The 26,843-nt window shown below is 37.5% G+C and overlaps 1 protein-coding gene across 1 annotated transcript; it reads left to right on the top strand.

Moving 5' to 3' along the window:
* LOC145979944 (histone-lysine N-methyltransferase SETMAR-like) lies at positions 1-26,843 on the top strand. The gene is made up of 3 exons (XM_083112888.1): positions 1-328; positions 463-692; positions 26,550-26,843. Exons 1-3 carry the CDS (start codon positions 1-3, stop codon positions 26,841-26,843), a joined length of 852 nt encoding a protein of 283 aa, XP_082969014.1.

Here is a 26,843-nt window from a genome sequence, read left to right as displayed (position 1 = left end):
ATGTCAGTGTCAAAGGACGTTTTACGGCCGTGTTTACTGTATGAGTTCAAATTGGTCAGCAATGCTGCAGCCGCTGCTCGAAAGATATGCTCGGAGTTTGGAGAGGCATCAGTGAGTGAGCGCACAGCGCGAGAGTGGTTCAGTCGATTTGCATCGGGCGATGAGAGCCTCCAGGACAAGGCTCGAGCCACTATCGACGAAGCCCTGCTGAACAAGACCATCGAGCGCGATCCACGGAAAACGTACAAAGAACTTGCACAAGGGTTTGGAGTGTCGGAGGAAACCATTCGATTGCATCTGCACAACCTCGGGAAGACTTGGAAGCTCAGTAAGTGGGTTCCTCACGTTTTGTCCGAGGAAAACAAACGCCAGCGGCTCACCACGAGGAATGGGTGTTTTACAGTAACCGCAAAAGAAAATATCATTGGTCGTCCCCTGGTTCTGTTGCATTGACTTCCACAGAAAACATTCATCAACAGAAGGTTCTGCTCTGTGTTTGGTGGACCAGCGCAGGCGTTGTACACTTTGAATTGCTAGAGCATGGCAAAACCATCACATCCGAGGTGTACTCGTCCCAGTTGCAAAGGGTTGCAGCTGCACTGCGTCCGAAGAAGCCAGCACTAGTCAACAGGAAAGGAGTGATCCTTCCTCATGACAACGCTAGACCTCATACGGCGAAAGCGACCAAGGAGGTAATCAACACACTTGGTTGGGAAATTTTACCTCATCCTTCGTACTACCAGGACATTGTCCCATCCGACTTTCACTTGTTTTTGGCCATGGATAACCATTTACGTGAGCAACAGTTCCGAAACCGAGATGATGTCGCGCAGGTCATAGGACAATTTTTTGCTTCTAGAAACCAGAACTTTTACAAACGCGGGATAAGCTTGTATCTCGTTGGGAACATGTAATTGAAGCTGAAGGAACTTATTTTGCTGAATAATACACATGTGCCAGAAATTAGAGTCTTTATTTCTCACTGCAATATACGGGATGAACTTTTTTGGATATCTGGTAATTCACATATAATCAAAGAGTAATATTGCGTAGGTGAAAAGTGAGGATAATGGAAAATAAGTTCAATGAACTTCGTAGTCAGGAGAGGAGAGGGAAGGCAACCATGGACTGAACTCGAATTTATAATTGGAATTTCCTCCAGATTCCGTTTTAAGTACAGTAACCCCCCGACTTACGTAATACGCGACTTACGTAAATTCGCAGTTACGTAATAACTGTACGTTGTACGTAGCTGTCACAATACATTTTTTTATTTGAAAAGTGTGATTTCAGTTGTTTTTATATTCTTTTATATATTTTTCATACTTTTATAGTTTATATCCGAGTAAATACTGCTGTATGATGTTTCATTTATAAAATAATACTGTGTAAATAATATATATATATATATATATATATATATATATATATACATACATACATACATACATACATATAATAAAGATAAATATTGCAGTTTCTTACGAAGTTACACTTAAGTAATTTACAAATTCGACTTACGTAAAATTCAAGTTACGTAAAGGTTTACGGAACGCATTATTGCGTAACTCGGGAGGCTACTGTATGTATTTTTCCCTTTCTATCAATCACTTCCGTAAGCTGCTAGTGTTGAAGTCGGAATGTATTTTCCGCAAATTGAATGCTTATTTTATTCTTTTTTTGAACAAAAATGGCGAACTGTTGAAAGGATGAACAACTATACTATTGAAAGGATGCACTTGTAAAAACGTACCTCGTGAAACCCTATTGTCTGATACAGAAACGAACTGTTCTTTTTCATTATTATTGGGCAGAATATTATTTTTTAAAAAATATAAGTTCTATGAAGTTTCTTTAACATTTTATCTTCGTGTTTAATTCTTTGTGTACCTCACATTCCTGAGCTACCCTGACTTTTGAATATCCTGTCTTCTACAAAGGTCGGGGTAGCTCAGGAATGTGAGGTACACCGGTGCACTACGCATTGTTATCTGTATGCTTGTTGGGGTAACGGACCCAATATTGTGTTTTACGTTTGTTTTGTCTTCTAGAGAACATTGAATGTCAGTGCCAAAAAGGCATTACCAGCCAAAGCACTTTAAATTGTCATAGCATTGTAACAGGAAATAAATATTTGCAAGTCTATTTGTTAGTGACCTGATAAGGTTCCAGGGCACGGATTTTGATGACCTGTAAATCTTTGAAAAATTACCTTTAAATGACAACAAAAATCCTGTAAAATGACCCAAAAATTCGTACAAAACTCAATTTGCTTATTGAAAATACTATATATATTTATATTATACACTTACTTTATGGATCACAATCAATAACATTGGGAAGAATTCACAAATATAAGAGTATTACACAAAAAATAGGTATCCATACTTTCTATACAGTCAAAGCACAAGTATTAGTTGAAAAATATTTGGAGAAAAAAAAAGAATTTCACTGCATTAAAGGTGCACGTTGCTTTGTTGCGCTGGTAGTTAAACACAGAGTAAGTACCGAAACATAACATTCTACTGAATATAGAACAGAAATTGTTGAACTTCTTATGTTTCAGCATGCAATGACACAAAATTTTTAAAAAAATTACCTAAAAATGACGCAAAATTTTAAAAAATTACCTAAAAGAAAAAAATGGTAAAAAAAATGACCCCAAAAAATACATTTCCTTAACCTGTGGAGGGTGTTCAGGATTGCTGTACTAGTTAGCAATGTTACCGTTGCACCTGTTAAAAGATAAAATGTCATCAAAATCCGGCCCCTATAACTCTGATCAGGGGTGTCCACAGGGGATACAATGGCGCTGCCATTTGTAAATCATAATTTGGTGAGTTTGTCTTTCATTTTGTAAGCAATTGAAAGCATGTTTGTGTCTTGTTGTGAAGATACATCCGCCTGTAATGTTTCAAAGACTTTGTGAACAACGTGTATTTCTCCTCCTTCTCATAAATTTGATGTCTGGTGACAGCAGAAGGCATTTAGACATACACGCAACGGCAGATTAGCGAGACAAGCTTTCACTATCAAGACATCTAAAGTAACAATTATAACACAATTAAGCCTTGTTTCCATTATATGAAAAACTCAATATGCTGACCAAGGCAGAAATTTATTTTATTATAAAACATAAACCAAACGTAACATTTCAACCTTCTAGCAAGGTCTTCTTCAGACTCTGTACCAAGTACAAATGTAACCATGTACAAAACAGGACGATATATATACGAGACCAAAATACTCCCCTCCAGACTATTAGAAAGAAGTTCTGGAACAATCTAGCAGGTCCCTTGTCAACTGTACTTGCACCTGAAAGAGAATGTGGGTGGACTCTATTTCCTTCGTTCTTCTTCGATCTTCTCTCCTCTTTCTCTCTTGTCCTTTCCACTCTTACTAACACCTTCTTCCATTCTTTGTTTAACTTCAGTCCCCCCATTCCAGTTCATTGTGTCTTCATCTCCTTTCTTCTCTATTTCCTTGGCTTCCTTTCATTTTCTCACTAGCATTCTCTTCTGCCTTCCTATCTGCTTAGCCCAATCCCACTCTATGTCATGTCCTGTTTCTCTCGTGTGTTTTAATATCGCATTTCTCTCTCTCTCTTAAGTCGTACATAATCCCTATGTTGTTTCAACTTGTCTTTCAGCCTCGTTTTCGTTTCTCCTATGTACACACTCTGACATTCTTTACTGACATAGTCTGGAGGGGAGTATTTTTGTGTGTATATATATCGTCCTGTTTTGTACCTTGTTACATTTGTACTTGGTACAGAGTCTGAAGAAGACCTTGCTAGAAGGTTGAAATGTTACGTTTGGTTTATGTTTTATAATAAAATAAATTTCTGCCTTGGTCAGCATATTGAATTTTTCTAAAGTAACAATTTATATAAATGATTGATTATTTCTGATTTTCACTAGAAAATTGCAATATGCCTATATATCGTGTATGACGCTTTTCAAGCACTGTAGGCGTAATATACGAATATTACACGTCTCATTGCTTCGGTAAAACACAAAAGTAGTGGGGTTTGTGGTATTATAAACCCAAGAAAGGAAGAGCTCCCCTCAAGCAGAATTGGCTACACTTAAAACAAGCTCAACATGCCTATATGAGCTTTTTGCTCAAGTGTAGCACCCCCTCTAATCCAAGATTTTTGTAAAAAAGCCCTCATGGATTCCATGAGAAAGGAAGAGCCCCCTCGGATTGATGAGGCTACACTTATAAAAGGCACTTCTGTGAGATTGTTGTCCATAAATTTGTTAAAAATATGCCCCTCTTGATATTTTTTTTGGCCACACTTAAAAATAGACCACCCACACTCACATACACACTCATATACACACCTACATACACATATTTACTTCTGGTTTAAGTTCAATTGGATACCAGCTTCAATTTGTATATTAAAACAATGCAATATGCAGAGCTTCTCTAGAATTGCTCCGTGACTCTCTCATTTCTTACATCATAAACATATGATTTTTCACCTATGAGAATAACACTACATATGGTGTCATCAGGTAATGCCTCATGGAATTCACAGATAATTTTAATGTTTGTTCTGTCATTCACCACAACTTGTTTCCTTTTTGAAGCATTGATTACAAACATGGGTCTCTGTGCTTTGAATTCATCTGGTGTGTAATACATGTCAGTATTGCCAGTAGTGACCCTCTTGAAAGCCGAAAAGGCCTCATATAATTTGAGGAACTCATCCTTGGACATGTCTAAATTATAATTTTCTCTAGGAAAGACCTCATTTCTGCCATTTTTAAGAGATATGTTCTTGATGTTGCAGCTATCAAATTTACTTGAATTTTTTTCCTGATTGTTGTGTCTCCCAGTCTGAAACAGTACCACTACAAAATCAGGCATGTCATATTGAATACTGGAGAATGAATTTGTGGCATCAAACTCATAATAAGAACCAGATGCGGGCTTCTGTACACATTGATATGTATAAAATTGCAGAGGAATTTGTGGATTTTTTATTATATCAGCTTTGTATTTAAGAGCATAACTGGCCTCATATTCAACAACAGGGATTCTTAACTCCATAGTCTGAATAATGCATTTGCCTGCATCAGGTAGGGTATTGGGCAGAGCTTCTCCTGTAGAGTTTATTGTACTGTACCTCATCAAGGCATTATTATCATTTGCAGCTCTTCTAAATGTGATTCTTAAACCACCCTTCCACATAATATCTTTGAAATCTGAGAAGAATCCTGGCAATAGGCGCATCGGGAACAGCACTGTGTGGTTCTTAGATAATATCTTATCACCAGCCTCAAATCCGCCTATTTTGTAGTATGAAGCCTCGGTTTTGGATAATTTTAATGTGGCCAAAGCTGTGGAGGTAATGCCGGGATAATCCACTCTGTTTATAACAACGCCATGCTTTCTGATCTCAATTTCAGAGAATAGATGTGGCACAAAATTATCAACCAGTCTTATATTTGAATTTGCCGGATATTCTGTACCATCGAGCTTTACAACATCAAATTTGATGTATAGATCTGCTCTGTGGGGGTGTATAAATCCATCCCCTACATCAAGATCAACCTCAATTTCTGTGCTGGGTTGATTCAAATTTGCAAATGTCCTCCTGTTTGGGGGGAATGATTGTAGCTCATAACTCTCAATATTTTCCATTTTCTTCTTGTATGTATTTTTATTTAAATATTAATTTCTATGATAGCAGTTGTTGTGGCTCCAGCAAAATCAACTAATTCTTCTTTTTCATTAGTGACCATCAATTCAATATAATCTATTCTATTATGGCACACAGGAAAATATAATGTTGGGGATGGATTGTAGATGATGGGCTCCATGAATTCAGAATTAGGTTTGAATGTTGCAATGATGCCGGTTTGTTTGTGAGTGCCTATGTCATTTGATTTGGTGATCATACCCTCTGCTACATTACAGTGAATATTTAGAGTCTCTATGGCTAAGAATTTAGGTATATTCATAGCAGTGTGTTTGATGCCTGGTTCAAGTTTTGTGTTGTTCTCAAAGCCTAACAGCTCTCCTATAGTACCCAGATCCACTGTTTCTGTGGCAGATACAATTTCTACTCTGTGAGTGACAGAATTTTGACTTAACACTATACCTCTGGGTAATTGAGCATTTAGAGTGGATAGATTATATTGCCCTGGAGTGATGACAATTTTTTCATCCCCAACTGCAATTGTGTTGTTGTGGTGTGTAATATTAGGGATCAGGTACATGCCATAAAATGCCCTGAGAGCTATTGTTTTGGGATATACAATGTCATCATGCAATTTGAGTTTCAATATTGAATTTTGGCTGGTGAGATGAAATACCCCCATGATGTTTCAGATACCACAAGGCTTTTTGAAAATCTTCAATTGATGGTTTATTTATTTGAGACATATATCTAAGAACAGATAAACACAAATGTCCGCAATTAACATCTCTGAAGTTTTGAACACGGGCATTATTGTAATAAAGATTAGATGAATTTAGATATTTTATTAAATTTTCAGGTGGAACACCCCCAAATGAATCAAACACAAATGCCTCATTTTTTAAATATTTAAGATAGCAGATCCAGTGAGTGCCTTGATTTTTGTACTCATCCAAATTAACAATGCCACACTCTTTGTTGAGTGGTTGTTCTGGTAGAGAATCAGACATGTACACACCTCTAAAATGTTTGATGCCCAGTGGCTTGATTAAAGCTTCAATATCTTGGTTTGTAAGCGGCTCTTGTTTTTTTTAAACTTATTCATGGCTCTTTTAACACCTTTGCCCTGTTTCTCCATTGCCAGGTTATGGCGCTTCAATTCATCTAATTCTGCCCTATTTTTCTTGGCATCTATTACTGTTTTTGCTATGGCGGCTGATCCCCCGGCCAAGCTCCCAACAGCCCCGAGAGCAGCTAAGATGGCAGGGATGGTAAATATAAATCCCCCCACATGTGATTTTTTTCTTGATTGCTGTAATTTTTTTAATTGGGGGGTACTAAGTAACAATTTCATACCATGCCCCTTTGCAATACAAGAATTTTTTTTCTTGCGCTGCTTTTTGGTCAAAAGACTGTCAATAGTTTTAAGAGATTTGAGACCTGCATAAGGTATTTGATACATAACACCCTTGGCCTTCATTGTAGGTTTATTATATATATATTCACAACCCCCACCCCAATTTTTGTTTGGTACTCATAGCTATGGTGGTTCCCAATGCTGCTATTTTTTTCACTTAAAGAAGCATCTTTGCTTACAAATCTACCAAATGCAGCCTCTTCTAATTTCTTGTCTGCAACATGTCTCTTGTCAAGATCAGAATGTGTGTTGTATGCAATATCATGGTCTCTACAAGCAGCATCTAGGGGATTGACACCAGGATCCCCTCTGTTTAATCTATGATCCAATTTTGTACCGGGACCACAATACTGATAGCCTGGAATGTGTAGTTCAAATGGCAGCTTGTTTATAATGTCATTAACAAGGCCCCGACCCTCAGAAATATTCCAAAATTTAGATGGTAGAGTATTAATAATTTTTATAAGATATCCAATCCCCTTAGTGTCATTCACTATAAAATTAGACAATTTGGTGCTTATCATGTCCATAATTCCAACCTTTTCATTGTAAAAATTGTGGTTCCCAGCATTTTCCTCCCCAGCTATCACCAATAACCTATCTACAAGTTTCCTGACATCATCAACCCACACAAATTCTTTGGGCAGGGTGTTGTATTGTTTGATCCCACTGCCAGTCTTGATCTGTGACCATATGGGCTTGATTAAATTGTTGTATTTTGCCCCACTGCTCGACTTGACTCTTTTTTGTGTGGGATCATTGTTCTGGTATAGAGCATCTGATTTTATTAATATTTCTTTGTAATCCTCATAATCTTGATCTGTATAGCTGCCAGGCCTTTTCCTAGTCATCAGTTCCCACAATCCAGGTGTTCCGAGATACTTAACAAAAGCACCTTTTTCTCCGAGACGAGATTCTGAATATACAATTATATCATCTCCCATAAATGTTACTCTGAAATTGCCAATTCTATGTATGATGCTGCCATCAAGCTCTGTGTCAGCATATAAGCCAAAAACCTCATCTTTATTGTCTTTAGGTGTGGTTAAATATTTTTGAGCAAGAAGACCCAATTCAATAGGATCCTGACTAGCCTCAATTCTTCTAGGAGCAATAGGACTAGGTGTATGAATACTGGAAAGTGGGGTGAATGGATAATCTAATATGTTCCTTGCAGCTACAGGTACAAGCTCTGTGAGCAAATTTTGATTTTGCTCTGTAACAGTTTTGATATTCTTACCTAAATTATTAATAGCATCAATTACAGGCTGTTCTGTTTGTTTGTGTTTTTCATAAATTCCTCGGTTCTCTGATTTCCATCCCTTAAATCTTTTTACAAGATAATCTCTTAACTTAAGATCATCAATGATTGGCCTTTTCATGGTTATTTATTTATGTTTCAATGTCTAGAAAATTGTTGATTTTATTTCTGTATTTGCCACTATTGGGTGTTCTTGTCATATCAATTGTGACAAACCCATAACTGTCCTGGTTCCAGCACCTACTGCAAAACTTAGAAAAATCATTGTAGCTCAGGTCCCCACCTACATATTCATCATGTATGTGTTTGAGGTTGGTATGGTCTTGATGAAACACACATATAAAATTGCTGTTGTCTCGGATCAGTTGCTTGGGTATTTTTGAAAAAGTCTGTGCCAGGTAGAAACAATCAATGTTTTTGTGCCGGCCCTGTGTAAAGAAGTTTCTAACCTTGTTTTGATTATCCAGTATAATGTCATCAAACACAACAACAGAATTATCGAGACATTCATGAAGTGGCTTAACATCTGGTTCAAAAGTGGCAATATCCAATCCATCATATAGCTTCATCAGCTGCTGATATTTTAATTGTTCCAAGCTCTTAGAAAAGATATACAAGTGCCTGTTTTTCCAGTCTAACCAGTTGGGTGCCAATAAAAAATTATCAACTAATAGTGTAGTTTTACCACAAGCAGATGGCCCAACAATAAGACACCTAATATTATCAGGTAGCAATTTGCCATTTCTCTTATTCTGTTGTTCAGGTTCTGGGAGCCTTTTTATAACATCCCAGGTGCTCATATTATTATTTTGTTTGCATCGATCCAGCTGTGTTCTGGAAGTCCTAGCCATTTGACAAATAACTTGTTGCCTTTTCTGCGGATGATTTTTTCTATGAGATATGTGTCAGGCTGTTTAGTTTTGCTGAGCTCTTGTTCATAGAACCTGCCTTTGAGAATTTCTCCTCGGTGATCCTTTATTATATATGTGTTAAGGGTCCCGGGTTTAACTTGAACCACTGTAAATAATTCTGTGCTCCAGTTTCTTGTAAAGCCTCTCTTGAATAAGTGCTTATATTTGCTGATTCTTACTTGATCCCCTACCTTGTATTTGGCCTTTCTTATTGTTGGCTGATATCTAGGATAAAAAACAGTACTGATCAATTTTTGCTCATCAGATGAAGTTACTTCAGAGGGTTTCATGTTGATTGTGGAATGGACAGAATTGTTATATTCTTGTAGAAGTTCTGGAAGAATATTAATCCATTTATAATTACCCTGCAGTGTAAATTGTTTATACATAAGATTTTTTAAGGTTCTGTTGAATCTCTCTACAATTGAGGCTTTGAGGTCACTGTAACTCGAATAATGTTTTATTGCCTGGCTTTTAATAAATTGTTGAAACACTGAATTATAAAATTCTTTGCCATTATCTGTTTGCAAATAGCGCGGTGATCTTCCACTCTGATTGATGATTGTTCTGATGGCTTCTGTAACACATGTTCCAGTCTTGGATTTGAGTGGCACAGCCCAGGCAAATTTTGAAAATGTGTCTATTACAGTGAGTAGATACTTGTAGCCCTTGTTGATTTTGTCTAAGTTTTTCAACTGCCCACTTGACATTTCAATCAAGTCGCTCTGCCATAAATCATCTATGCCCTTTGTGACTACTGGGAGTCTCTTAAAATTATGTCGGGCCTGTCTGTGTAATTCATCAACAATAATTTGTCTAGACATAATATGTAAACAAGAATATTGCAACTATGGGGTGTTCAGCAGCTGATACTGCAGGATTTTCTAAATATAATTTGTCCCCTATATGTATTTTAAATTCCAAAGAGCCATCATCTTCAACATAAGATGTTTCCAATGTATTGGGATCTGTAAAATCCTCCAATTCTACACTGGTGATTTTCACTTTGTTATCAGCATTTGTTATTGATAAAGTAGGGTAGTGGTGTGCCTGGGGTAGAAGCCAATATTTGATCTTGATTGGTCTCAATGTGCCCCCAACAAGAAATTGGTAATAAAATTGTGCAGGGGACAGCATATATATTTTGCCACCTGGTGTAAATGGAGAATCATATTCTTTGTTGGGGATGCTGTACAATTCAAGAATTACTGTATGTTTAGGATTTTCAATTATGCCTGTTATTTCTTTTTCTGCTGTGAGCAATCTGCTTGTTACAGATTCAAGGTGCTCATTGATGGTCCTAACAACATCATCATGGCCTGGCTTTATTTTTATGTCCACAGCAAGTCTCTTGTATTGTTGCACAATTTCTTGTAGCTGGGTGGCAAAAACAGAGAGAGCATTTGCTTGATTGGATTCCATGGTCCCTAGCTGTTGCTTGATATTGGCTACAATTTGTTGCAAATTTTCAACAATTGCCAATTTTGAATTTTGAGCAGTAAGATCATGGACCTGTCTTCTGATATCCTCAAACAGGGCATGCAATTCATTAATATGTTGATTGGTTGGTAGAGTGGCCACTGTCTGTGTGAGATGTTTGATCTCTGCCTGGATATTCTTGATATCTTCTGATTTCAATATCCTATTCACTGCTCTCTTAATATTTTTAAGTTCCTGTGATGTAGGAAGATTTGATACTGTATTTTGCAAAGATTCAAGTGCCAATTTCACATTATTTAATTCAGAAGCATGAGCCACATTTTGCATAGCATTTTGGAGCAGGGCTATATCTGCCTGAGAGGGTGTTGATTGTTGTAAAATTTCAAGTTTTGTTTGGATATCATCTATCAAGTGATGAAAATGAGATAGTTCAGATTCAGTGTTGAGGTTTTCAAGCTTTGTGATTTGTTGCTGGACACTGACAAGGGTATCTACAATCCCAGGCAATCTGGATTCTAGTACATTTGCCAAATCATTTTGCACTGCTGCTATTGTACCTTCAAGATGGGTTATTGAACTTTGAATTTTTCCAAAATCTTCATATGTTTCAAGTTGCAGCTTAATATTTGCAACACTCCGAGTTATTGCATTCAAAGCATCAGAAGATGGCAAATTGTTCATAAAATTTTCAAGTGTCTCAATTTTTTCTTTAACCTCGGCTATGGCATTGTTCAGAGGGTCCAGATTAGGTATTTGGAGTGACTGAATCTGTTCTTTTAGAGTGGAAATTACTAGATCAAAATCTTCTTGTGATTTTATGCTTTTGACAATTGTTTGGAGCTGTGCCTGGACATTATTTATCTGCTCTTCTAATTGTTGTTTCAATTGCTCAGAATTGGTGGCCTGGGTCTTAAATTTGGCTTGAAGAGCTGCAACAGCTTCTTCTAAACTTTGAAAATTATCTAATGTGGCCAGGTCAGTATATTTCTGAAGCAATAATTTGAGTTCAGAATCAATTTTAAGAAGAGGGTCCATGCATTGTGATTGTAAATTTGTAATTTCTAGTTGAAGGCTGGCATTGAGTGTGGTTTGTAAAGCTTGTAAATCACTTCTTAATTTCTTGACTCTGACATCAAGCATCAGAATCTCATCACTGTGATCTTCATGTCTTGTATGGCCAAAAATATCATTAGGCATTTTGTTTAGTAGTTATTTATTATTGAATACCTGATTCTTAATTCTATAAAAAAGGGTATGAGCTTATCATAAGATCCAGGGACCTCAATATATAAGCAGTCACCAGCAGAAACAGTATAAACAGTGCCAGAAACCATGTTTGAGTGCTTAATTCTATAAATATTTCTCCCTACTGAAATTTTAACATCACCCTCAGGAGTTGTAATAAATTGCAATTGCCCACCTACAGGTAATTGGTAATGATTTAAATTATTGTTAAATATGTACAATGTTTTACCTGTTTCATCATCAACATCTGTAAATATGCTGTTCAGGTGAATAATTAACAAGCCACTCAGTTTAGACTGCATATCAGAAGAGGGTTGTGGTGTTGGCAGGTCCATAATACCTTGTTTTTTGAACCCAAATAAGTTCATAGGCATGTTTATTTATTTCAAATCATGCTCTGTGCTTGTGCATTGATTCCCATTTTTCAAATCACAATGCCCCCATGGTAAAGTATGTATGCCACATGATAAAATGCATCTCTTATCATCATGTGGGTCCAGAGCCACTTTTCTTACAACATTTGAAGTCAATAAGTGATCCACACTCTGAATTCTGGATTCTGATGTTCTTTTTGTGCTACATGATTTGAGGCAATTTTTATAATCTTCAAATTGGAGCTCTTTTTCAACAGTCACTCTGCCAATGCCCTTGGCTTTTTTGACAACAGCATCACATGTTTTAAAACTGTACATCTTGGCACTTAACCCAGCAAATTCCACAATAACATCACCAAGTGTTTCATCTTTTAACTTGCCAGGCACCTTTTTGTTGTGGGGCTGAATCCTTGTATGTTCACTGGTATCAAAATATTGAAACAATTCAGGCTGTGTCATATCTTGATAAACATCTTCTGTTTTAATATCAAGAATAAAACTATCCGTGTCCATGTACATCAATTTTATATTATTACCATAAAAAGGTTTCAACACATCATAATACAATGTTAACATATGTAATTTGGCCAATTCCAATATTGCAGCCCCTACATAAATAGGTTTATCAAACTTAATCTTTGTTTTTTTCATGTTGAAAAGTGCCATATTTTCATCATAAATTCTTCTATAATTGAAATTAGGCTTTGCAACCAATTTTTTGCTCAGGCTGGGGTCAGTAATTATTTTAACATCAGTATGTTTTCTGACATTTTCAATGGTTTTGCCATATACAGAATTCACCATCAATTTAAACAAAGATTTATCAAATTGGCTCTTTGCAGATGTTCGAAGCTCCGTGTTTGTATCAATGTATGGTTTCAACCATTCTGAGTGTTTGAATCTCAAAACTTTTCCAAGTTTGGTCACCTGGACACCATGTTTCATCAGGAACTGGAGGTTTTTGTAATATATAACATAGCCCTGTTTTGACTCCAGTGTCATCATGAGCTTCTTCTGTTTAGAGCCAGGTGAGCACTGAACCTCAGGAATTGGGGGCAGATCAGAAAATTTGTTATGTAAATCATCAGGAATTAACAGATCAACCTCTAAGAATAAGCCATAATTACTGTCATCAAAGTCCTGAAGATCCTCAATATTGAAATTTTCAACCCACTCAAGCCCTGCATATGGCAGTTTTTGCATCATGGCATGACCATAGAGGCTGTTTGCATCCACATACAATATATAATTTGATGGCAGTGCTGGATCATAATCAGGCATATATTTGTTATTTGCTCTGGCATATCTCTGAGAACATTGCACCATACCTCCTTTTATATTTTCCTCCATAAACAGATACATATCTTGATCCTGAATCAGATCCAATGGCATTTTGGTATTTAAAAACATTGCATCCCATGCTAGGCCCGGGGCACTGTAAAAATACACTGGATCCAATCCATAATTTTGCATGCAAGATTTTCTGAATGCCTGCATTATATCAGCAAAGAGGGTCACATCAAGTTTCAAATATGCCATGTGATATTCACCAAATGTCTGGCATTTTAAATTGTTCCACACCAATTGGGCATGGTGATAATCCTCATCAGTGATTCCAGAACCTCTGATTTTGCTGTAAAACTCATGTTGTGGAGGCAAAGAACATTCATCAAATTTAGAAAAATCTGTAACATAGTCATATGGATATACACCCTTCCGCCTAATTAATTTCAGGTCCTGATTTGGAAACAATGCACGTGTGATTTTGAATTGATCATCAGATAATTGAGTGGCCAGTGTATCCAGGCTAGCAGATAAAAATCTGTAAGAATCAAGAAATCTTATGTGAATAGGAACACCATTAACTTTAATGATTTTGCTAATAGATATATATTTTTCATCATTTTCAGCTAAAATATTTAAATTCTGCTTGTCAAACCCCTCGTACCTGATTAGATGATGGAAATCATAATTGGATGCTCCATGGCAAAATATGGGGACAAATTTTGGTCTCTTGATCTTAATATTACAGCTATTACACAGGGCCATTAAGAATTTACCATCTGTATGAGAATGGTGTTTCACCTTGATATTTGTATCTGAAAATTCAGAATCACATACCGGGCATTTTTCTGCATTGTTGAAATCTTCAATCTGATCCTCTGTTAAAGGCAACATGGGTTTTGATTTTAATAAAATATTAGATGCTATGTCACGGCACTCAATTTCTATTCTATGTGCAAATTTTTTGATGGCATCTGGCCCCATGTATGAATATTCTTTAGTAACAACACCATCCTGTACAACCACATAACAAAAGCTGGAAGGTTCATGTAGCTGGTATGGTGTAATTGAAGATTCTTCAGGATCTGGATTGCAGGATGCAAGAGATTTGAGAATGGATTCAAAATCACAGACAATATATGCTGGGTGTTCCAACAGGGCTTCAAACTTTTTGAATTTGCAATTCTCACTTGGCATTGGCATCACCATATGAACAGGTTTATGATTGCCACAGTATTTCAGATGCTCAATTAATTTGTTCTTAGCAATTTCTGCATTCTCTTCAGGAACCCTCTTCACTGTTTTTCTACCATCAAATACAGTTAAACATCTTCTGCACAACTTAAATATTGTATTGGATTTGTCAAGTTGTGTTCTCACTAAAGCTTGAAGATTATGTATCAGAGTGTAATGATATGTACCATCCCTTTCAATTAAGAGCAAATCAATTGGGATAGCAGATTCATCATCAAATGTACTGATTCTGAGAGGTTCTATTGAGCAATTGCCAGTGGAACAAATAAATACATTAATAGATAATTGTTTGCCATTCATGTCCCTGGCCATTTTTTCAAATTTATCAATATTCTGAACAGACATTGGATATTCTAAACCCTCCATTGCATCGTCAAAAAAGTGTTCACGTTGTTTATAACAACTTATTCTCTCAGGATGCCTTGAAACTAGAAACAAAGCAGCTAATATACACCACAAAAAGCATTTCTGGTCGGTATTTTCTATATTAACCACGGCTCTTCTGTTTTTAATATTATCAGGTAATGGCAGATATGTAGATCCTTGTAATGGGCTGAATTCAGAAATATTAACATAGAGCCTGTGTGGAGAGCCGCATAGGCTCCATCCAGACTCTTTTCCAGCAAATTCAGAGTGTTTAATGTTTAATTGTTCTATCAACCTGCTTATTATTGTGTCTGAATTTGTATTTGAATATACCGGTACAGTTGCTGTTATATGGGGCTGTGTAAATTTTGTGCCATTTGGTTTCTTATATTGAGTATACAATTTGAGGGAGAGCTTATAAGAGCCATTTTGTGCATTTAGAATTGCCTGCAGATCAGGTTTTACACTGTTCAAAAAATTCTGAATACCACATCTTGGCTCTGATACAAACCGATAATCCCTAAGTTGGGCATTAAAACTGCTATGGATAGGTTCATAGCGTGGCTGCTTTGCTGCTCTGGCATTAAGAGGTGCTTCATTCTTTCTTTTCAGACCAGATGTAGATGCTTGTGGGGGCAATGTTGATGACTGTGCAGAACAAGTATTTTTATGTTTATATGTGAAGTATTGCATGTTATATTTTCTATTGCATTTGGGGCATATTTTTGTGGGAGTTCTGTATTTGTCTGGGTCACAAATCTTTTGGTGTCTAGCCCAATTAGAGCTAAATATATTTTTATTGCACTGATTGCAATATTTTTGATTCGGCATTTTTGTTGTTGTTTATTATATACAATTTCCTGGGATGCAAATCAAAACTTTATACTGAATAAAAAATATAAGTTGGGTTCAGCAGTGTGATTTGTGTGTGTGTGTGTGTGTATGTGTGTATGTGTGTTAATATTTTTGGCTTTGGTATTTATATAAAATTTCCTGGGTTTTAAATCTAATCTCTATGCTTAATCAGTTGGGTTCAGTACAGACAAAAAAACTGCATAGCTCTATGTCAATTAGTTCTTGAGATTTGTATTTAGGAACCACTTTGGGCTTCCCCCCCTCTTCCCCCCTTCCCCCCTGCCAAAAATTGGCTTTTATTGTATTAGTGTATATTGTTTCTATGACCTTACTTGGGTTATTCCGCCAAATTATATGCTTCAATTCTCCTATACTTTGGTGGAGCCTGTTCAGGTTCTGCCCCCCACTTGTGGGTTCCACTGACGATCCAGCAATGGTGAAGAATCTGCACTGTGCCCTGGCTTATATAGTTTTGTCGGACCAATCAAAACCTTGCTTTCAAAATTTCTGTTTATTAATTGTCCAATCTTGTTTATTCTTGTCCTGTCTTGTTGAATTTTGTTTGGACTGGTTCTAACCTGTAATATTGTGTCCTGTCTTGTTGAATCTTGTTTATTCTTGTCCTGTCTTGTTGAATTTTGTTTGGACTGGTCCTAACCTGTAATATTGTGTTCTGTCTTGTTGAATTTTGTTTGGACTGGTTCTAACCTGTAATATTGTGTCCTGTCTTGTTGAATTTTGTTTGGACTGGTTCTAACCTGTAATATTGTGTCCTGTCTTGTTGAATCTTGTTTATTCTTGTCCTGTCTTGTTGAATTTTGTTTGGACTGGTCCTAACCTGTAATATTGTGTTCTGTCTTGTTGAATTTTGTTTATTCTTGTCCTGAATTGTTGAATCTTGTTTATTCTTGTCCTGAATTGTTGAATTTTGTCTATTCTTGTCCTGTCTTGTTGAATTTTGTTTGGACTGGTTCTAACCTGTAATATTGTGTCCTGTCTTGTTGAATCTTGTTTGGACTGGTTCTAACCTGTAATATTGTGTCCTGTCTTGTTGAATCTTGTCTATTCTTGTCCTGTCTTGTTGAATTTTGTTTATTCTTGTCCTGTCTTGTTGAATCTTGTCTATTCTTGTCCTGTCTTGTTGAATCTTGTTTGGACTGGTTCTAACCTGTAATATTGTGTCCTGTCTTGTTGAATCTTGTCTATTCTTGTCCTGTCTTGTTGAATCTTGTCTATTCTTGTCCTGTCTTGTTGAATCTTGTCTATTCTTGTCCTGAATTGTTGAATTTTGTTTGGACTGGTTCTAACCTGTAATATTGTGTCCTGTCTTGTTGAATTTTGTTTATTCTTGTCCTGTCTTGTTGAATCTTGTCTATTCTTGTCCTGTCTTGTTGAATCTTGTTTGGACTGGTTCTAACTTGTAATATTGTGTCCTGTCTTGTTGAATCTTGTCTATTCTTGTCCTGTCTTGTTGAATCTTGTCTATTCTTGTCCTGTCTTGTTGAATCTTGTCTATTCTTGTCCTGAATTGTTGAATTTTGTTTGGACTGGTTCTAACCTGTAATATTGTGTCCTGTCTTGTTGAATCTTGTTTATTCTAATTTGATGTGTGGGTGTGGGTGGGTGTGTCTTGGCCTAGTTTTAAGTGTGGTCAAAAAAATATCAAGAGGGGCATATTTTTGACAGGATTATGGACAACAATCTCACAGAAGTGCCTTTTATAAGTGTGGTCTCATCAATCTGAGGGGGCTCTTCCTTTCTCATGGAATCCATGAGGACTTTTTTACAAAAATCTTGGATTAGGCAAGGTTCTACACTTGAGCAAAAAGCTCATATGGGCATGTTGAGCCTGTTTTAAGTGTAAGCAAATCTGCTTGGGGGGGGCTCTTCCTTTCTTGGGTTTATAATACCACAAACCCCACTACTCACAAACGCAACCTGGGATAAAGAAATAAGAAATTCTTACAATTTTAGGCTTCTGTCATCTTTTTTTTTAGTAGGGGTGGTGATAAATTTTTCACCTCCTTCTTTATTGATATTTTCTTTGCAGAATCGAATACAGGCTGACATAATTTTACAAAGTTTTATAATAACAAATTTGAATAGTTTTTTTACAATATTGTCTGATTTTATCTTATTATTGAATAATTTAAATATTTTTTTAAAAAACCGGTTCTATGTTGAGATATGGTTTGCTGTGGTGAACAATAGATGGCTCTGAACTTACGAGTTTTTTCTATAATTTTTCTTTATTGTTTCTTCACGTTTTACTGTAATAAAAATGAGTTAATATATTGATCTTTTTTTACAGAATTTAGAATTTCTTTGAAATTGAGAAGATAACAAAGTTTAATTTCCAATTGCCATAAAGAAAAATGTATGGAATGACCTTTTCTAGAAGTAATAAGCAAACCCTTTTTTTTGCTAAATGGCTCTCATATCAAGATCATTTGCATGATATTGATATAGTGTATGCAAACAATTGAAATTAATAATAATAATAGTAGTAGTAGTAGTAGTGACAGTAGTAGTAGTAGTAGTATACCATAGAACATAAGGAACCACTTCTACTCAAGATTGTCTGGAGTTGGAATATCTCATGCTCCTTCTGGGCGTGATTTGAAGATTACTCCAGCGCTCTCTTATTGGGTGGAAGCACTCACATCATGACTGCCAAGCAGACAACAGATCACCGAGTGGCGGGAGCGGTACCAGGATAAACCTTGCGAGGCATAGTATTGCTCTTATTCTTTATTTAAATAATTATATTTTTATGGACCAAACTAAGAAGAGCGATAGACTATGCGCGACTTTTTGATGTTAGCGATAAAAATGTTTTTTTTCTTATGAGAGTGTTCACATGTTTGCAATAGGACAAAAAAGACCACAGACATTTCCTTGCGACAGGAATATATTACGACTATGTTGTGGCCCATGTTCAACAATAGGAGGGCAGGCATGCCTCTAGGATTCTCAGCCGTGTCCTTAGCGTGACTCTAAAATCATTGAGAATCCCTATGCTTTTTGAGCAAAGTAGCACTCTGCACTGAAATAGACATATCTGTCATTTTACCTGTCACTCTGCCAGTCGATATGACAAAGACGGATGCGAGTTTGCGTCGCCTCTGGCATTGTTGATGTGACGTCACCTATCAAATTAAAGAGAGAGGCGGATGGATATATCGGTAAAGATGGCTTCAATGTGCAAACAAACAGGAAGAACTTTGACGGTGTCCCTTGAATTTCCAATGTAGTCAATGCTTTTAATTGGAACGTCTGATTATAGGCTCGCTGCTTGTGTATCAGAACTAATAATCTGGTGTTCAAGTTAATTGCCTGTAATTAACTGGTGTTCTCTCTCTCTCTCCCTCTCTCTGTCTCACTCTTTCATTCTCAGTCCTTTATCTTTATTTCTATCCTCCTCTCTCCTTCAAACTCTGTTATCTATATTCTATGATTTCTCTCAGGATTACAAATTTTCTAGAAACAAAATTCCGTGATTTTTTAGCCTTTTCAAATCAAGAACCACAATTTCCCAGACTAAAACCATTAGGGCAATTTAAACATGTGTGTAAGTCACTAGAGTCACTCGGGGGAATATGTCCATCAGGGTTAAATGCCCACCCCCTCGTATCTCGCGCAACGTTAATGTTATGGCAACTCTGTTACTCTTGTTTGAAAGCGCCCTTCGTCGTTAGACGAGGCAGCAGGTTTTAAGCTTGTGAGAAGAATCTGAAGCCATCCAGGGTTAATTTCATGAGGTAAGAAGACAAGTTTTGAGGTTGTAACTTTTTTGACGTTGCTGTATTAACAGTGTGCAATAATATTCCCAAGAGAGAAAGAAACTGAATTATATTTGGTGTAAAGATCAAGAGTCAGGGAAACATATCTGCAGAGTGAAACTTCCCCATGCTGCTCAGAGTTGCCAACCCAGTGATTCAATTTTCTGCTTGTAGCTGTGGGGTGATATGCCCACAGAAATTAAGTACAATATGCCCATGGGCATTATTATGATAAGAAAGTACCACAATGTGACTGGATCCAGTGAATTCGTTATAGTATGTGGAAGCATGAAATATATACCAAATTCACGTCCATGTGTCCAAAGTGCAACGCAATTTATCACAAATGTAAACAGTAAAAGAGGCTATGGAAAATTCCAAATAAATGTTAGAAACGCTATGCTTGTCTATACAAATGATGTTCTGTTTACGAAACAAACGTTAATAATCTTCCAGTTAATGCTGTGTATTATTTTCTTAAATATGTCATGTCAAGTATTACAACAATTGTTCCTTGTATTGGGCATTTTACCCCTAATGGGTGGGCATTTTACCCTGAACACGGGGTGATTTGCCCAAATTGACGTTCATCTGTTTATTTCTCTCTGGTTCTTTTGCTATAAGACTTTCAGTAATAAAACTTATAGGTAACAATAACAAAGCATGTAGCTTTCATTTGACATCCTTTTATTTGCCACACTTCTTCATTTAGGGAAGCTATAAACCGCCAAAAAAAGTTGGGCGTATTCCCCCGAGTGACTCTATATTTAAGCTAACACCACGCTTAGAATTCAACTTAGCCCTTTTTTAGAATATTTACTTCGCACGTAAAAGTGATAACAAGAAGGGAAACATCCGTTCCCCTTGGCGGAATGGTTAGCAGATGGCGCTACGACGCCAAAGGTCCTGGATTCGAATCCCAGCCTCGGCATGGATGTTTGTGAGTGTCCATTCATCAATTTCATCATATCATCGCTCATCCCCATCTTCGCAAATTAGCCAAAAGTGGCACAAAAAGCGAAGTAAAGTATAGAAAATCAATCAAGAAGGGAAACTGAATAGGAATTGACTGCTGGATAGGAGTATTCAGGGATGAGCTTTTACGTAATTCTTGCGCAAATAATTTTTATGATCATAATCATACCATAAATAATGCATAATTATAGTAAACTTTAGTAAATGAGTCTGTAGGCTATTAATCCTAATATCTGCCAAACAGAACTCAAAAATTACAAAAGAAAGTGAGAAATTCCAATAGCTACTTATACAGGGTGATTCAGAATTCCTAAGGGTTGTAGAGGGGACTTAGTAGATCAAGTTTTGATAAGGAACCCATGTCCGGAAACGTACAATTTTGGTACTACACAGATGACAAGATCACATAACTTCACATCTCCCGCTTTACCTGCGTCACTACAAGAGCTGCTCGATGTGGCGACCCTGACTTTCGTTGCAAACAGTGTACCTCCGAAGGATGTTTGCATACACACGCTCAAAAATACCTGGTCTGTGCTGAATCGTGTCTGCTGCAGCCATAACACGTGCAACCAGGTCTTCCTCTGACACTACAGGAGTCTCATAAACAAGACTCTTCATGTGGCCCCATACGAAAAAGTCAAGAGGAGTTAGATCCGACGATCGTGGTGGCCAAGGAGTTGGTCCACCGCGACCTATCCACCTGTCCCCGTATGTTTGACTGAGATGTTGTCGGATGTCATGGGAAAGTGTACTGGTGCGACATCATTTTGGAACCACATGTGCTGTGTAAACAGATTGTAAACAGAGGAAGTTGGAAGCAGCACACATGACATCAGGTGACTGAAGACGTCACCCTCCGTCAATGTGGGTTGCCTACCGTGAAGCGGGAGATGTGAAATTAAGTGATCTTGTCATCTGTGTAGTACCAAAACAGTACGTTTCCAGACATGAGTTCCTTATCAAAACTTCATGTACTAAGTCTCCTCTACAATCCCGAGAAGTGTGTAATAGGAATTCTGCACACACCGCTTGAATCTCATCAAGTGTGTCCAGGCTACGTTGTTTACGATGGTAAACCGTGCGTATTGATTTATATGGTGCTTTAAGTCCACTTTATGCACAGTAAGGCTAATCGGGACTGGACCTACAGTTTAAAGTAGGAGCCGAACCACTATGTGCATCCACCGTGTATCGAACCAGGGACCCCTTCATTACAAGCCAACGACGATACCACTGCGCCATCGGGGAGACCCAGAAACAGTGTGTAAAATACTGAGTTATTTGTTTCACATTGACGTACGATGAGTAGTGATTACTCCAAAAAAAGGGGATGAACTGCCTTTGATGTACATTTATGTAAACACAGAGGAAAAGTTTTTTCAATCCATAAAAACGCAGTTGTTGGCAGGTGTATAGCTATCCCCTATGGCAAATCCTTTGATAATAAACCATGTTGTAGACTAATTATGTCTACTTTCGTACCGAGCACAACCATAACCACATGTAACATTGAAAACAGTCAATCATGGTGGATGGCTACCAACTGTAGTGAATAAGGATCACGTTTACAATGGCACCTGTCCACCAAAATTAACATAATAATTTCAGTAAACAAAATTGCACAGGCAGGAATGAAAAGTGAGAATGGGACATAAATCGATCGAATGTCACAGAGTTATAACAAGGGAAATAGGTTCAAATATAGGGAAGATAAAAAGAAAGAAAAGTAAATAAATTGCAGTGTATCTACCAGTATGGGAAATCTGGTAATTCCAGAAAAATCATGGAAATGTCAGGGAAATGTACCATGTTTCTGGAAATAATCAACGTTTATGTAGTAGTGCACTAAAAATAGTTTTTTGAATGAAGAAAACAAAAGGACAAATAATATTTTTTTTGGACAAACTATACTTGAGTTGGATATACTGAGTATTATCGGTAGTTACAGTAGAAATTATACCGGGTGTCCCAGAAGTCTTTCCCTGATTACAAACTTTATTCATATCCGCTATATGCAAGGTAGAGATGTGAAAGTGGTGCCAAAATGTTGGAAAACTAACCAAGTTTATTTGTTGCAGGTTTCAGTAACGTGGCTGTAGTGTAGCGTGTCAGTGCCAAGGAATCCGGAATTAATGCTCTTGACATCGGGTGGCATCTTTCCATACAATGTTTCTTGGACTTGACAAGATTTGGGAATGAAGATAAATTGCATTTTTTTAAATACCAACTTATTGATGGCAGATATTCTAGACGAAAGAATTCTGTACATTTGAAAGTTCCTCTGCACTGTTATTGGTGACCGGGTCTCGTGATACCAGAGGACATGCTGAGCTTTTTTCTGATTTGTGAACATTTCCGGTTTTCTGGGCACTGAGACTGCTACACTACAGCCACGTTACTCAAACCTGCAACAAAATTACTTGGTTAGTTTTCCAACATTTTGGCACCACTTTCATATCTCTACCTTGCATATAGCGGATATGAATAAAGTTTGTAATCAGGGAAAGACTTCTGGGACACCCGGTATAATTTCTACTGTAACTACCGATAATACTCAGTATATCCAACTCAAGTATAGTTTGTCCAAAAAAAAATATTATTTGTCCTTTTGTTTTCTTCATTCAAAAAACTATTTTTAGTGCACTACTACATAAACGTTGATTATTTCCAGAAACATGGTACATTTCCCTGACATTTCCATGATTTTTCTGGAATTTCCAGATTTCCCATACTGGTAGACACACTGCAACTTCTTTACTTTTCTTTCTTTTTATCTTCCCTATATTTGAACCTATTTCCCTTGTTATTACTCTGTGACATTCGATCGATTTATGTCCCATTCTCACTTTTCATTCCTGCCTGTGCAATTTTGTCTACTGAAATTATTATGTTAATTTTGGTGGACAGGTGCCATTGTAAACGTGATCCTTATTCACTACAGTTGGTAGCCATCCACCATGATTGACTGTTTTCAATGTTACATGTGGTTATGGTTGTGCTCGGTACGAAAGTAGACATAATTAGTCTACAACATGGTTTATTATCAAAGGATTTGCCATAGGGGATAGCTATACAACTGCCAACAACTGCGTTTTTATGGATTGAAAACCCTTTCACTCTGTGTTTACATAAATGTACATCAAAGGAAGTTCATCCCCTTTTTTTTGGAGTAATCGCTGCTCATCGTACGTCAATGTGAAACAAATAACTCAGTATTTTACACACTGTTTCTGGGTCTCCCCGATGGCGCAGTGGTATCGTTGTTGGCTTGTAATGAAGGGGTCCCGAGTTCGATACACGGTGGATGCACATAGTGGTTCGGATCCTACTTTAAACTGTAGGTCTAGTCCCGATTAACCTTACTGTGCATAAAGTGAACTTAAAGCACCATATAAATCAATACGCACGGTTTACCATCGTAAACCACGTAGCTTGGACACACTTTGAGATGAGATTCAAGCGGTGTGTGCAGAATTCCTATTGGACACTTTGGTGCGAAGTACGGAAACAGTTGTGACTGGTACTCAGAAATGTATCGAATCTGAAGGCCAACATTTTGAACATTTACTTTAACCACCATTTGGAACACTCAGTTTGACCAGAAAGTACACTTATTTTTCAAATTGGGATGTAGCCTTTCTTTTCTCAGAAATTTAATCTTGTGGGTTGGAAAATAAATTTTCTATGGTAGTTCAAAGTGTGTATACCTTTTTTTGACGCACCCGGTACGTGTTGACGGGAAGATAACATGAAAGATACACAACCGAATTATTAATACTGAGAGGAGGATAACTGTTACGGGACAGCACTTTGTTCGTTTTGGTGAGACGCCATTATCGACCAACACTAGAGGCGACCGATACGTAGTACGAACGTTTCTAGTTCGAGATATTGGTAAATTATGTAAGGTATGAGAGAATTTAGCCAGAAGCAGAACTGTTTTAAGCTTGAAGTTATACAGACATACCAGACTATCTGTACTTATACACTGCTAAAAAAAACAATTACGGGATCATGGAAAATATCTGGAGGTTGATGTGTCGTCAATGACATTGTGACCGAAAAAGGGCGTCATGTTCCTCCGTGACGTGAAATAGCAAGATTTGTGCACGTACACACGTGACTCAGGATAGTTAGACAGAAGAGGTGCGCAATGTGGGAATGACAGCAATAGTAATTGGACAATTTAAATTTGATTCTCTTGGTTTTTTAGTCCACAGATAGGTCACTTCATGGACAGTGTAAAACTTCTGCTGTGAATTCATCACCCCTGTTATTGCCAAGATGGGGGGGGGGGATAAAAAACCCACAGTTCTTGGCCCAGTTCACACTTTGTATAGTGATACAAACGGATGCGGTAATGGCAGATCCAAATTCACCTGGGTACATTGGGGTAAGGGGTCCATGCGTGAGGGTGCTTCCGGGACATGGCCGCCATCTTGAAGTCCGCCATAGTGGATCGAGGTCAAATTATTGAAATGGCAAGAGGTCATGTATGGTATCAAAACACATTAGAATTGTCCAAGAAATGGAATGCTGTAATTAGTTTTGTGATAGCTGTAACGGTACAAAACTTATTGACATTTAAAGGTGGCAACCGCGTTACAGCATGGCAGCCTGGACTTGGCCAAAGATATACACAGTACCAGTCAGGCACCTATTACATAATTAACTGTAATTAATGTAATTTTAATCATTCAGAAATTAAACAAACAACGAACATATCATGGTACGAGTGTTCAAGAAAAACACGTTGCGTCAAGATTTTACAAATTCACAGAGCACTGTTAACTTTTAACTGTAAAATATTGTAGTAAATCTTACAGTTACTTGAAACAATGTAGTGTATTTATTTAAAGTTTAAATAGAAATAATATACAGAGTGTTCCGTTCAAATCTCTATAATTTCAATTAATTACTGTGAACGAAGTACGATGAATTGTGAAATAACTGTAACACCAAATGAAAGGCCAGATCGTCAAGTTTTGTTTTCAAGACTTGAAGTTGTCAGTTTGCTCACTACGCAGCGCCACGGTCGCATAAATAAAAATGACGACTGTTCAACAACGCGCGCAGGCAGTGATGTGGTATGCTGAGACAAAATCTGTGATTGCAACGCAACGAAATTTCAGACGAGTGTACGGAGGAGTTGCACCTGAAGCTAAATCAATTCGGCTGTGGTTTAGTAAGTTTCTAACAACCGGCAGTGTGCTAAAGCAATCTGGTGGAGCTCTCCGTCGTGTGTCGGAGGAAAAGGTGGAATAAATTCGAGCGGGGTTTCAGAGAAGCCGGGGTAAATCCATCCTCCAGGCATCTAGGCAATTCAATGTGCCTCCAACAACAATGCATCCAGTTCTGCACAAGCGGCTTAGGGTCTATCCGTATAAAGTGCAGATTGTGTAACAATTGAAACCAGATGATAAGCCGCGTCGCAAAGAATTTGGATGGAAATGCTGCAGCGTATCGACATGAATCCTCACTTCCTTGACAACGTCTTGTTTTCAGACGAAGCAACGTTTCACGTGTCGGGGATTGTCAACCGGCATAAAGTACGGATCTGGGGATCTGGAAACCCACATGTGCACAGATAACATGTACGCGATAGCCCAAAATTGAATGTTTGGTGTGGTCTAACGAAGGACAGGATTATCGGTCCGTTTGTTTTTAATGAAGATACAGTAACAGGCCCTGTGTACTTGGACATATTGTAGCAGTATGTGTACCCTCAGGTAGTTGCTTTAGAACCGGACATCATCTTCCAGCAAGATGGGGCTCCCCCACACTGGAGACTGGATGTCCGGAGGTCCCTCAATTCGACATTTCCGAATCGCTGGATTGGACGCGATGGACCGATACGGTGGCCGCCAAGTTCACCTGACCTCACTCCGCTGGACTTCTTCCTCTGGGGTTACGTCAAGGATCGTCTGTTTGCGACTCCAGTGAATTACATCCCAGAGTTACAAACCCGCATACGTGATACGATTGCAACAGTAACAGGGGACATGTTGGCGAGAACATGGTAA

This window comes from Lepisma saccharinum, chromosome 27 (assembly GCF_977018435.1).
Source record: "Lepisma saccharinum chromosome 27, izLepSacc3.1, whole genome shotgun sequence".
NCBI classification, from domain to species: Eukaryota; Metazoa; Arthropoda; class Insecta; order Zygentoma; family Lepismatidae; genus Lepisma; species Lepisma saccharinum.
Note: the sequence above shows the minus strand (reverse complement) of the source record. Positions and strands in the feature narration are given on the sequence as shown.

What these genes read in the sequence shown, in the direction of transcription:
- LOC145979944 (XM_083112888.1), top strand. Translation starts at nt 1, where the DNA reads ATGTCAGTGTCAAAGGACGTTTTACGGCCGTGTTTACTGTATGAGTTC. An exon ending in CGGGAAGACTTGGAAGCTCA is followed by an intron (nt 329 to 462) that starts GTAAGTGGGTTC and finishes TGACTTCCACAG; the next exon opens with AAAACATTCATCAACAGAAG. An exon ending in CGGCGAAAGCGACCAAGGAG is followed by an intron (nt 693 to 26,549) that starts GTAATCAACACA and finishes GTGTACCCTCAG; the next exon opens with GTAGTTGCTTTAGAACCGGA.